The 14,128-nt window shown below is 41.0% G+C and overlaps 1 protein-coding gene across 1 annotated transcript in view; it reads left to right on the top strand.

Annotated features, from left to right (window-relative positions):
• LOC132155894 (nectin-1-like) overlaps positions 1–13,757 on the top strand; it is a 220,148-nt gene extending 206,391 nt beyond the window's left edge. The window contains exon 9 of the mRNA XM_059564653.1: positions 12,767–13,757. Within this exon, the coding sequence (XP_059420636.1) occupies positions 12,767–13,003 (237 nt within the window). The 3' untranslated portion in view covers positions 13,004–13,757. The remainder of the gene's footprint in view (positions 1–12,766) is intronic.
• The last annotated feature ends 371 nt before the right edge of the window (positions 13,758–14,128 follow it).

The following is a 14,128-nucleotide window of genomic DNA, read 5'->3' as shown; positions in this document are numbered from 1 at the left end:
CATATACCACAACAATATTTATCAGAAGATTTGCCACAAGAGATTTGACAGCAGCAGAATCATTTATCAACATGTGTCAATATATATATGTGTGTGTGTGTGTGTGTGTGTGTGTGTGTGTGTGTGTGTGTGTGTGTGTGTGTGTGTAAGGAATAATTGACGAACACCATCACTAGCAGCCTGAATCGTTGAGACAAGGCAGTATGGATCCATGCTTTCATGTTCTTTATACCAAATTCTGACCCTACCATCTGAATGTCACAACAGAAATCGAGACTCATTAGACCAGGCAACATTTTTCCAATCTTGTGTTGTCCAATTTTGATGACCCTGTGTGAATTGTAGTATCCGCTTCCTGTTCTTAGCTGACAGGAGCTGCACCCAGTGTGGTCTTCTGCTGCTGTAGCCCATCTGCTTCAGGGTTTGAGGTGTTGTCTGTTCAGAGATGATATTCTGCATACCTTGGTTGTACTGAGCGGTTATTTGAGTTACTGTGGCCTTTCTATCATCTCCAACCAGTCTGCCCATTCTCCTCTGACCTCTGACATCAACAAGGCATTTTGAGCCACATAACTGCCGCTTTTTCGGACCATTCTCTGTAAACCCTAGAGGTGGTTGTGCATGGAAATCCCAGTAGATCAGCAGTTTTTGAAATACTCAGACCAGCCCGTCTGGCACCAACAGCCTTCCACGTTCAAAGTCACTTAAATCCTCTTTCTTCCCCATTCTGATGCTCAGTTTGAACTTCATCTTCACCAAATCTAGACACCTAAACGCATTGAGTTGCTGCCATGTGATTGGCTGATCAGCAATTTGTGGCCACTGTGTGTGTGTGTGTGTGTGTGTGTGTGTATGTGTGTGTATATATATATATATATATATATATATATATATATAATTTTTATTTTATTGATTTTTTTCCAAAAGAAAATTAAGCCCGTTTTTCAGTGTCAGTTTCATAGAATAAATATATAATAAAGTACATCGGCAAAGTGCAATGGCAAGTATTATGTTAGTATATTTCACATAATTCAGTTCATAATTACATTTTGCATATAATTTAATTGTTAAAAATTATTTTATTTAAATAATGTTCTGATCCTTTTTAAAATATTTAAAACACTTAATGTTCATGTCATTGTCATGTAAACTATTTCAGTAAAACTTAAGAAAAATAAGGTTCTAATGGTTAATGTTAATGTATAGTTATTGTATTGACTAACACAAGCAAACAATGAACAATACATTTATTGTATTTATTAATCTTTGTTATTGTTAGTTAATGAAAATGCAATCATTCATTGTTAGTTCATGTTAGTTAACAAGCACAACTTTTGATTTTAATAATGCATTAGTAAATGTTGAATTTATTGCTCATTCTTAATTCATGTTAACTAAAGTATTTAACTAATGTTAATTAATTAACCTTATTGTAAAGTTTTACTACAGTTTCTTTTCTTGAAATGTCTTCATGGAATAAGCCAATATTAAGCTATGACTTCAACATGTTTTCTCATTGGCTATACAGTATCTTAATAGATTCAATACAAGGCATGTTTTACATTGTCAAAGGAGCAATAACTGACCGATAAACTCTGGATTCCACCTTTTTTAAATGGGATACAAATAAAGGTCCATTTCAGTCAGTACATATCATTAGAAAGCATTTTAGATTAGCATTGTAACTGGCTTTATGTAGAGCCACTAGAGAGGCCAGGAGGTCAACATCCTTCTCTAAAGATAGTGAAATAATTACTTTGGCAAATTCCAAAGTTCTGGAACATGGCAAATGCTGTGATGAGGGAATCATTACATTGTCAAAGGAGATAAAAGAAGCCTATTTAGGTCAAATTCCCCGAGGTGGACTATCAGAGAGAGTCCTACTCACCTAACTCACTGCGGAATTTATTGGAAAAAAGAAAGAAAATACATTTTATTCAGCCAGTGATTTTCATCTAGATTTGGCCGCATTTTATGCTGGAGTGAAGTGTCTTTCTGAATCTCACACTGTCAGTGAGGAAGGTTCTGTCAAAATAGTTCACCTCCTCATCCATCTGCAGACATTTAATTGCTTGCGCTTTTAGAGAAAACAGGTTGTTTTTTTTTCTCAAAGGAAGCAGCTGTTTTTGTGTGTGTGTGCATATGTATAGTAGTCCTCTAATATCAGAGTCCAAACATACTTCAAATCAAACTTTAGTTCCTCAGTGTTGTTCGGAAGCGTATTACTTTAGTTAACATTAATGCTTTACATTAAAACTCTCTGTTCATACAATTTATTTATTTTTCAGTTTGATTTGCAATATTTGTCTTTGTTTATTTATTTATTTATTTATTTATTATTATTGTGTGTGTGTGTGTGTGTGTGTGTGTGTGTGTGTGTGTGTGTGTGTGTGTGTGTGTGAGTGTGTCTGAAGTAAAGGTAATGGGTAGACACTCAGTCTAGGTGCTAATTCTGTGTTTATCACCAGGTTCACTCTGGTGTGTCGGCCAGAACACCACTTAGGGCCAAATATTCCAGAGTATGAAATGAAGACCGGAGAAATAATTTGTATTATTCTGTTTATTCCTTCCTCTTTCTTGTATGAGTGATTTTAAAGGTGAGTATAATTTGAGTGTGGTTTCTATAAAGAGGAAAACAAATACAAATGAATAAAGGAACATAGGCATACACTCATTCCTCTTTAAGCACTAATACACATTACAAACATAAAATGAACAGTAGTCAGAATATGACTATATTTCCCTTAAACTCTAAATGTAAGAAGAGAGAAAGGATTCAAACACTTCTCAGATTTTGTACCATGCATTAAGTTACTAATAACGTAGATAGAACTTACTGTTGTCTATGGTATACTTTAAAGCCTCAATAGCGGTCCAGATAATGATATTTAACACCACTGCAGATTTTACTCAGCCACAAAGTACTTAACATTCATAACAACAAGTATTGAATAAATTAAAACATATCTAAACGCGATGTACAGATTTAAACCTGACGTACTGAAATATGTGGACCAAAGCTAGAAAGTAACATACAAACATGGATATAATTAACACAACGGTCATGTAGCGATCCCTAAACTCCTAACTCTCATCCATATCAAATTTCAGAAATAACAGCTGACAAAGAAATACAATATCACGAGTAATGCGGCAGATATGCTTACTTTTCTCATTCACGCACACTCTGAGGAAAAATGTTACTCACAATTATAATCTAACCGACCAACGATCTCTGTCATATTGAATATTAACTGTTTGACAACCGACTGACTATCTCTATCGTACTGCCTACTAACTGCGTGACGTCACATATACTATATAAACCGACACGCGCTTTTGCTACCATGTTACAAGCACTGAATAAACGGAGTAAGCGTGAAACATAAAGCACGATATGGTCAACTGTACTAAATAATAGCAACACTAACATAACTTTGGGGCCTTTCCTACAGCCACCCCCAAATGTATGTAATACAAAGTTCTATGGCTGAGGTGTAGTGGCAGGAGTGGAACCGTCTCCATCTTCCTCAGAAGGAAGTGCAGGGAGGACAACCAGCCTGGCAACTGGCCGGGTGTAGATTCTTTCCCTTACCTTTACATCAGCGGATCTGATATGCCCGTCAGGGCTGGGATGAGTCTTGACTACTTTTCCAATGGGCCAGAGGGCCCTCGGAAGATGCGGATCGGCGATCATCACTACACAGTCCCCTGCAATATCAGCTGGTGTAGCCTGCCACTTCTGGCGAGCTTGTAGACTTGGCACATAGAGTCGGATGAAACGGGCCCAGAAGTGATCAGCCAAGATTTGGGAGTGTTTCCAACGGTGGCGACAGATGAGCTCACTTTCGGGGTAGACTACCTGAGGTAGTGAACCATCAGGCCGCCCCATAAGAAGAACACTGGGAGTCACTGGATCTGGGTCACTTGCATCTGAAGACACATAACCCAAGGGCTTACTGTTAAGGATCCCTTCCACCTCAGTAAGTACGGTCCGAAGCACTTCTTCTGGAACAGGCTGAGCACCGACTGTGGCATAGAGTGCGCTCTTAACTGAGCGTATCTCCCTCTCCCACACCCCTCCAAGATGGGGAGCTGCTGGGGGGTTAAAGCGGAAGGAGATCTTTTGTGGTGCAAGGAGATGTTGTAGTTCTTTAGACATTCCAACAAAGGTTCCACGGAGTTCTCGCTCACCTCCCTTGAAATTTGTCCCCTGATTGGAGAACAGCTCTGCAGGCGTTCCTCTACGGGCAATAAACCAACGAAGGGACATCAGAAAAGCATCCGTATCAATAGAGGTAAGGAGGTCCAAGTGCACCGCCCTAGTTGTGAGGCACTTGAAAATGATCCCCCATCTCTTCTCTCGGCGCCGGCCCACTTTGATCTCAAATGGCCCAAAGCAGTCCATCCCTGTAGAATAGAAGGCAGGCTTTAAAAGGCGCAGACGGGCTGATGGCAGGTCTGCCATCTTCGGCACTGCAGGTTTTGCCCTCCATCGTCGACAGTCAGCGCAGCTATACTGGTAGCGCTGGATGGCCCCACGCCCTCGAAGGATCCAGAAAGAGCATCGAAGCTCGGCGAACACCCGCTCTGGTCCTGGGTGTCGAAGGCGGTTATCAAAGTCTTGAATCAATAGCGTAGTCACTCGATGACCTGGGTCTAAGATGACTGGATGAAGAGTGGTCAGTTCTGGGCCTTCTGCTTGACGGAGTCGTCCTCCAACCCGAATGAGCTCTCCCTTTTCATCCAGCTCTGGAGAAAGTGTGCGAAGTCGACTGTAGCTGGGGACAGGTTTAAAAGCTTTCAGGAGGCTGTACTCCTGCTGAAAACTATCCCTCTGAGCCCACTGAAGTATTAACTGTTCAGCCTGTCGGTAGTCTTCAGCTGTGGGCTTATCATTAGAGTTGACCGCCCCATGCAGCTCCTGAACTGTCCCTTCCAACAACTCGTTCCACGAGCCGTATCGCCCCAGGTCTGAAGTTGACCTGCTTGATGCAACAGCGGCGACTCCACAGAACATAGACTTGCGCAGCTCTGAGGTATCTTCTGCTTGGTCAACCGTGAGGTCCTCTGGCCATGACTCTGGACTGGTCAGGAGGAAGGCTGGTCCCAGGCTCCATCTATTTGGCTGAACAAGCTCTCGCAGCTTCTTACCCCGTGTTATGTCATCCGCAGGGTTTCTTGCGGTATCAACAAATCTCCAGGCCTGCTCGTCAGTCAGCTCCTGTATCTCGGCCATACGGGGTGCCCACAAAGACCTTGAACTGGCAGGATTCAGACCTCAGCCATGTCAGCACTGTTGTGGAATCTGACCAAAGGGTTGTCCGATCAATGTGGATGGTAAGTTCCCTCTTCAGCACCTGTAAGCTATAAGCTGTAACCTGAGCTGTGCACCAGTAAGGGCAGAACAGAGTTCTAATCGGGGAATAGAGTGAAATCGCTTAGGAGCGACTCTGGAGCGGGCCATCAGGAATGACAGATACACTTCACTGTGTCTGTCAGTGGTCCGGAGGTACGCCACTGAACCATAAGCCTCTTCTGAGGCGTCGCAAAACACATGCACCTCTCTCTGAAGACCGGAGATGTCCACAGACTTTGACAAGTACGGTCGGGGCAGAGTGACTTGAGGTAAGACTTGTAATTCTTCTTCCCAGTCTTTCCATTGCTGCAGAAGCTCCTGTGGTAGTAGTGGATCATCCCATCTCCTGTGTTTGTCCCAAAGGTGTCGGACGATTATCTTAGCCCTGGTGGTGTAGGGTAGGATGAAGCCCAATGGATCGTACTGACTCGCCAGCACCTTGTAGATATTACGCATCGTAGGGACACCGTACTCTACATGACGATGCTTGTAGCCCAGAACATCAGTGTGAAAGAGCCAGCTTAGCCCTAGAGTAGATTCTGGGGCATCTGTCTTGTTCTGAGCCAGCCACAGCTCAACACTAGCAGAGCAGCTCTCTTCTGATAGGTGACTTATTACACCTGGTTCATTACTGGCCCATTGACGTAGATCAAAGCCTGCAGACGCAAGAAGGGCTCGTAGTTTGTCGACTAGATGGCTCGCTTCAGCAATTGTGGGAATACTCTGGAGGCAGTTATCTACATAAAAAACATTTCTGAACTGATATCCTCACATCTTCATCTGGCTGGCTGTTATCAGAGACATGGCGCTGTAAGGCGAATGTGGCACAGCAGGGGCTACACGTTGTACCAAACGGTAGCACCTGCCACTCGTACACTGCAGGAGGTCCTTTTTGACTGATTTCGCACCAAAGAAATCTGAGCAGAGCACAATCCTCTGGGAAGAGGCGAACTTGATGGAACATGCCTCTAATGTCTCCGCTAACTGCAACTGCGTGCTCTCGGAATCTTAGCAGAACTCCCAGTAGTGATGCTCCTAAGGTCGGCCCAGGCAGTAGATGGTCGTTGAGGTTCTGTCCTCGATACTGATAGGAGCAGTTGAATACCAGCCTATTCTTGCCATTATGGCTCACCATATGGTGAGGGATATACCATTCCTCACAACCTTCCTCATCTGAAACTTTCAGTCCACACTTGATGACAATGCCCGCCTTGATTAGTTTCTCCATCTCCACTCTGTAAGCTTCTGCCTATGCAGGAACTCTGGCAAGTCGCCTCTATACACTTCGTAAACTGGGCATGACGGCTTCTTTGGTACATTGAAAGAGTGGCATGTCTTTCCGGCGGAGCAGCAGGGTTGAGTAACGGAGAATGCCATCAACCTCTACCCTGATGGTTTTGGTCTCCAGGATGCTGATGGCCTCTTGGTCCTGCCTTGAATGAGTAACTAGTTTCTTGCTTCTGAATGGAACAATGTCGACCTGCCATAATCTCTCAACATGTTTCATCAGCTCGCTCACCTGGGGTGCTACTGTTGTAAATAGACATTGATGTGGTTGGGTGAGATGACAAACTACACTCGCTGGGCCCTGCAGAGTCCAGCCCAGCCTTGTGCGGATGGCAGCAGGCCCCCCTGGAGGTCCCAATCTGACAGGTTCAATGGGAGTGACGAGATGGGGATGGTCACTTCCAATGAGATGCAGGGGTTTGACATTTATAAGAGTCCGTATGGGAAGGCCAGTGAGGTGCTTTCAGGTTTTCCGGAGTTGCTCCATGGGGTAAGTATGGGCAGCCAGTCCAATACGACCACTAGTGACTGCACCTTTAATTTTAAACTTGGTCTTTGGCTTTGATGGCGAAGAAATGAAGAACGACACCGATGTACCACGGAGGGTCTGCACTTCCTCTCTAATTGTGCGTAGTGGTAGGTCCTCTTGAATCCCCTGCACACCTAGCTTCTCTGCCGCACCTGACAACAGCATAGTTCTCTCTGAACCGTCATCAATTACGGCATAGGTGTTGATTGATTGATCACCATGATGAATGCGGACTTTGACAACTTTCAGAAGAACCCGACTGCCTTCAGTGGGTCTGTCTAGATACAGAACCTCTGTTGTGCCCCTTGTGCCTTGGCTTTCTGCTGCCGGTGTTGACGCTGCCTCCTTGGATGACCTCATATTCACCTCATGCAGAACCTGGAGATGTTTCCCTTGGCAGAGGCTGCATGTCTTTTTTAAGTTGCACTGGGCCGTCTGGTGTGACCGTGCACATCGCCAACACCTCTTGTTACTTTTTATCCATTCGGTCAGCTGATCATTTTGTTAGCCTGCATACCTCTGTACACTGGCTAAGGTAGTGTTCCTCATTATTGCAGAATGGACAATATGGCTTCCTTTTGAAGGAGCTGCTTGGAACTGGAGCCTCAGGTTTCTTAGCCATGTCCTTCACACCATGGAGGACAGTAGTAGGTTGCTTACCCTTCCTACCCTCATATCTGGACACCGGCTTCTCCCGAGCTTCTCTCACAGTTAACTGTCCTTCAGAGTCCTGGCACCAAGACTCGTATTTCAACCAATCTGAAAGATTAGTTAAGGTGGGGGTTTGTGTGCCCTGATGGTACATGCAGCGGCGAAACTCTGCTCTCTGCTCAGGCGGCAGCTTGCTCAGCAAACGAGCAACATGTGATCCACACTGTAGTTCCACTTCACCCTCGTGGTCTAGTGTCTTCAGCATCCCCACCAGTGATTGTATCTGGAGTGCAAACTTCTCAAATGCAGCAAAGTCTCCCCGCCTTATGCCTGGTGAGTCCATCACAGCAGCAATACGCCTCAGTGCTATCTGATGTGGCTGGCCGAACTTGTCATTTAGGGCAACCATTGTATCTGAGAAGGGTGTTGGGGAGTTAAGGTAAGCATCTGCTTACCTTAAGTGTCTTTCATGACGAATGTCATCTAACTCAACTCGACTCTCCTCCTGTGAATGTATGGGGTGCAGCGCTGAAGACAGGGGAGGAAAGTAATCTCGTAGCTGTTCCCTAAACTCTCTCTCTGGAAACCGATGGGGGGCTAGCTGATTCTTCTGGTTGTGCTTTTGGTTCTCCTCCCTATAGTCCAGGTCCATTTCCTGAAGAATAGCATCCCGCCTCTGCAGGTGAAGGGAAGAGCCTGAAGGGGAGGTGAGGGGTGTCATCCTGGCATTTCGCTACTGGTGAGTACTCTCTAATTCCTCTCTATGCCTCTCACCGATGTAGCCCTTATAATCGACCTCATAATCTGCATAGCACACAGGTGGGCGAATGTGCCGTTTGGGTCGTGCACTGCAAGCATCACACTCTGGATATAATTCCATCTCTGAAGTAAACCCAATTATCCGGCTCGAAGGACCATCAATGAAGTAAAGGTAATGGGTAGACACTCAGTCTAGGTGCTAATTCTGTGTTTATCACCAGGTTCACTCAGGTGTGTCTGCCAGAACACCACTTAAGGCCAAATATTCCAGAGTATGAAATGAAGACCGGAGAAATAATTCTTATTATTCTGTTTATTACTTCCTCTTTCTTGTATGAGTGATTTTAAAGGTGAGTATAATTTGAGTATGGTTTCTATAAAGAGGAAAACAAATACAAATGAATAAAGGAACATAGGCATACACTCATTCCTCTTTAAGCACTAATACACATTACAAACATAAAATGAACAGTAGTCAGAATATGACTATATTTCCCTTAAACTCTAAATGTAAGAAGAGAGAATGGATTCAAACAATTCTCAGATTTTGTACCATGCATTAAGTTACTAATAACGTAGATAGAACGTACTGTTGTCTATGGCATACTTTAAAGCCTCAATAGCGGTCCAGATAATGATATTTAACACCACTGCAGATTTTACTCAGCCACAAAGTACTTAACATTCATAACAACAAGTATTGAATAAATTAAAACATATCTAAACGCGATGTGACAGATTTAAACCTGACGTACTGAAATATGTGGACCAAAGCTAGAAAGTAACATACAAACATGGATATAATTAACACAACGGTCATGTAGCGATCCCTAAACTCCTAACTCTCATCCATATCAAATATCAGAAATAACAGCTGACAAAGAAATACAATACCACGAGTAATGCGGCAGATATACTTACTTTTCTCATTCACGCACACTCTGAGGAAAAATGTCACTCACAATTATAATCTAACCGACCAACGATCTCTGTCATACTGAATACTAACTGTTTGACAACCGACTGACTATCTCTATCGTACTGCATACTAACTGCGTGACGTCAGATATACTATACAAACCGGCACGCGCTTTTGCTACCCTGTTACAAGCACTGAATAAACGGAGTAAGCGTGAAACATAAAGCACGATATGGTCAACTGTACTAAATAATAGCAACACTAACATAACTTTGGGGCCTTTTCTACAGTGTCGTTGTTGTTCTGTTGTTCTGTGTACTGGAAGCTTATGTCACTAAAACAAATTCCCTGTAGTTTATGTGGAAGCAATAAAGCTATTTCTGAATCTAATTGTAAAAGAACCGTTTTTTTTTTACCGGAGGGGCTACAGATTCAGTTACACCTAAATGAATTCCAGTTACATTTGATACTAATTAAAAATCTTGCTCCAAATTATTGTCTTTCTTAATCAGATTAAGAAAATCCAAATTGCTAATTAATATGTCAGACTTCTAACTTAGTTTGTACTAGTTTTAATTTTTAATTGATATATATATATATATATATATATATTAGGGGTCATTGGAACCTTGGATGATATACAGTCAAACTTGTTACAATCAGTTGGCAGACTTCTTTTTGAATTATTGAAATGAATAACAAAAGGTTATTATGTGATGACAAGAAAGAAATAAAATCTTTTTGGGGAAACAATCTTTTTGTGTGTAGAACACAAAAGAAGAGCAATGTCCAAGCTGCTCTTTTCCTTACAATGAAAGTAAATGGTGACCACAGCTTCCCTGGTCCCCATCCACTTTTAATCTATGAACAAATAGCAGCATTAAATGTCTAAATATTCCATGCAAGCCAAAAAATAAATAAATAAATAAATAATAATAATAATAATAATAATAATAATAATAATAAAAAGTGTTCATTCTTAAGTGAACTATTCTTTTAAGTTCAGTTCTCCCCAGCTGGGTGCATCTTATGTGCGATCAAACAAATGATAATAGGCGAGTCTGAGGCCAAGTAGCTTTTTGTTATTTGCAGAACTGAAGCCAGTGAATATATTTGTCACTTGTGAGAAAAAAAAAATATTTTTAACTCTCTGTAACACTGTGCTTCAGATTACTTGAAGTCCTTGTGCATCTAACTGAAGTAGCTGTAATGATGGCTTTCTGTTCTTCAGAAAACGAAGCCCACGTTTAGCCATGTTTTATTTAATCGAGAACATCTTGAGTGATTAAATACCACCTTGGTGATTTAAAGGTTCAGTTCCATTGATTATATGTAGTTTCCAAGGTCTTTGTGCAGAGATTATATGTTTTCAATTTTACTAAAATAGATACAGACACAATCCTGTTTCAAGTGGTAGATTACTTTATGTGGACACAAAGATGTCTATGGGATCTGATGAATGTGCGAGCAGATTCCTTCACACATTCACACATTCCATTTCCATTCCATTTCATCTTATGCGTCCAGCTTGTGTCTTTCACTGTCTGCTTTAAGAAAAGAAGATGGCCCAGGGGTGAGCCATGAGGTATATAGTTTAGAGTTTATTTAGAAATCTTTGCTCCTTCCATTATTATACTGCTCACAGAGTGGGAATCATCATTGTCATAGACGTAAAGATGCTTGGGGACTCTGCGTAAGTCACGATTCCTTTCCACTTGTATCGTACTCTTTCTCTCTGGCCCGATTTACACCTGGTGTTAATATTCATCTCAAGTAATCCAATCCCAAGTGGTCTGTACTAAATTATCTGGCATAAACGGGGTCCAAAACACTTTGCGATCCAGTCACTCATACAACTCTAAGTAAATATAGTCAATTTTGATTTCACTGGTTGCAATACCAGGTGTAAATATGGCCTCCTTTTATGTCTGCCTGACTCTCTTTTTCTCCTTACTGAATTTTCTCATTACTTCATTCCTCATTTCACTTTGCATTGTCATATTCCAATCGGTTTTTCATTCTTGTCATCTTGTGTCAAGAAATTATTATTACAACACATACTGCAGGAAAATAAGATTAGAATGGCCTTTGTTAACACATACAAGTGTTTTCCAGGATTTTTCAGCAATTGCAGACTTTTCTGATGAATTGTCATGTTGTATTAGAATGGACTACCTTTCCTACTGATCATCCAGCTAAGAAGATGTCTTTTATTTCCTGATTAACTGTGCATATGAACAAACTGTTTGTGTCTGACTATTGCGTGTTGTCGCTCTACACTGAAATTAAAACAATGCATACTGCATTGCAATGAGCATTAGTGGCATCATGCACTGAAACAGCGAACCAATGTACTTCATACTCGATACAGTAAATTGTATTAAGAAGGGTAGTGTGAAGGGTACTCACACAGTCACAAGATAAGGAAGAACCATGTCACAAATCTAATGAGTGATTTCTGTCCCTCCACTGAAAATTTGTTCAGCTTCAAAAAGTTTACAATGAGAAAAGTAATCCATATGATGAATATACATAAAGAACATCAAATATGATAATAAAAAAGCTCAACCACACTTGCTTGATGAAAGAATGCTCATTTATATTTGTTATGCTCTATACAGTACATTGATCAGTGTTTATATGTGAATAAACATAAATCTAACATAAATCTGTTTAACATAAAAAACAATAGTGCCTCTTTAAAAGACTTGGATTAAACGGATTATGAAAGGACTTTCAATCAAGGTACAAAAAATCCTCAGGTTTCACATGAAATATCTTCATTTGTGTTTAAATGGGTTTGGGACAGCATGAGAGTGAGCACTGTTGATGATTAATATTGTCATACTTGGGTGAGCTATCCCTTTAAGATCCTTCAGCTATTTAAGATGTGCACACTGTTGCTTAAAAAAATCAAAAGCAAAATAATCACAAATATATAATTAATACATTTGTATTATAATTAATCCTGATATATGAATTTATGTTTTGCACTGAACTTGCTGTACATTGTTTTATTGGTCTTTAAGGTCCTTTCACATGACTCGCATCAATGTCATATTCCTCTATGATTTCCAGAAGAAAAAAAATATTGCAGATAGTGTTACTATTTATTAATTTGCATAGCGTGTACATTTGTGTACATTATTATGATCATTGTCTGATTGGCATTATCTGTTTTGTGCCATACAACTTGTTCAGTGTATTGTGTCATATATCAGTGTATCTTCCACTGGTTGCTCTAATTCTCTTGTTTCCACAGAACTCTGGGAACGAAGAGCTACCGAACCCTGCTGACTATGTGAGCTGCCATCACCCGGGCAACAAGCAACAATTTGTTGACCCTCCACCTCCTTCTGCCTATACACCTGTTACCTTCCTGCCCCAGATCCCTTACAACCAGCACCCTACTAATACTCCCATGTACACCTTCCAGCCCAATGCTGCCCCTCCCGGCCCTCGACCCCCATTTAACTACCCAAAAGAGCAGTCTGTCTAGACCCACGACTGTCTGAGTTGGAAGACACCCCGTTGCCCCATACAGGATAGCCATTATGCATCACACCAGGAGAGAACAACACTTCCTTCCTCATTACTGTAGTCCTGTACTGGCCACATCAGGATGCGGGCGGTCTCTCGGAGCAATGAAAAAAGTGTCAGTAGTTTGTGGACCTGAATCCTTGTGTGTGTCGTTCACTGCATGTTTCACTATGAGGCTGTGGTTAGGACCCCTAGTCTTTTGCTGTAAATATAGAAACACCACACCACAACTGTACACCCTCCCTCCCCTCACAACAGCACTCCTCACTTTTCCTGAGCACAGGGTATCAGCCTTCGCTCTGCCTAAACTTGTCTTACATCTCTCCCTCCATTATTTTAATTCTGCCCAGTGTCTGACCATTGACAGTGTTTCAAGAAATGTTCACCCAAAAGGGAACATTCTGTCATTATTTATGCACTCTCATGTCATTTCAAAGCATATGTTGATATTTTCTTTTTCTAGAGCATAATGATGAATTTTTTAATAACCTTCCCACAGCTCTTTTTTGAGAAACGGATCAAAGTAATTAAGTATGTCAGGTTCCAAAAAGGACAACAAACTTGGTTTGTACCATAAATGTTGTATGGACGAGTATTATGGTTCTTTTATGCTGTTTTGACCTTTTTAGATCTTGTATGGAAAAATAACCACATGAACAATATTTCGAGGGCCTCAAACTTATTAAATACATATGGATCAGGTTTAGGGTAATTTCCAGTTTGTGTTTTTTTTTTTTTTTTTTTTTTTTTTTTTTTTTTAGTTAGTTTTTTACTTTACTTTGACATTTTTAAATAATGTCAAAAAAAAAAAGAACTGTGCAAATTATATTTCAAAGTTATTCAAAAGATGTACCATAAGTTTCATATATTGATTTTTTTAGTAAGTAAGAGGGTTTAGATTTCTTTAATGTTCTTTAAGCTAAGTAAAAGTGGTTCTTTTACTAAAAATTTTACTAAAAATGTTTTTTTTTGTTTGTTTGTTTGGGAGGGGGGGGGGTGGAAAATATCTGCATGATAATTATTTAAGAGTTGTATTTTTTTGCTCCTTCTCAAAAAAAACAAAAAACAAAGATAATCAGAAAAT

The sequence above is a fragment of the Carassius carassius genome, chromosome 13, assembly GCF_963082965.1.
Source record: "Carassius carassius chromosome 13, fCarCar2.1, whole genome shotgun sequence".
Lineage (NCBI taxonomy): Eukaryota > Metazoa > Chordata > Actinopteri > Cypriniformes > Cyprinidae > Carassius > Carassius carassius.
This window is presented reverse-complemented; position numbering and strand designations above follow the sequence as displayed.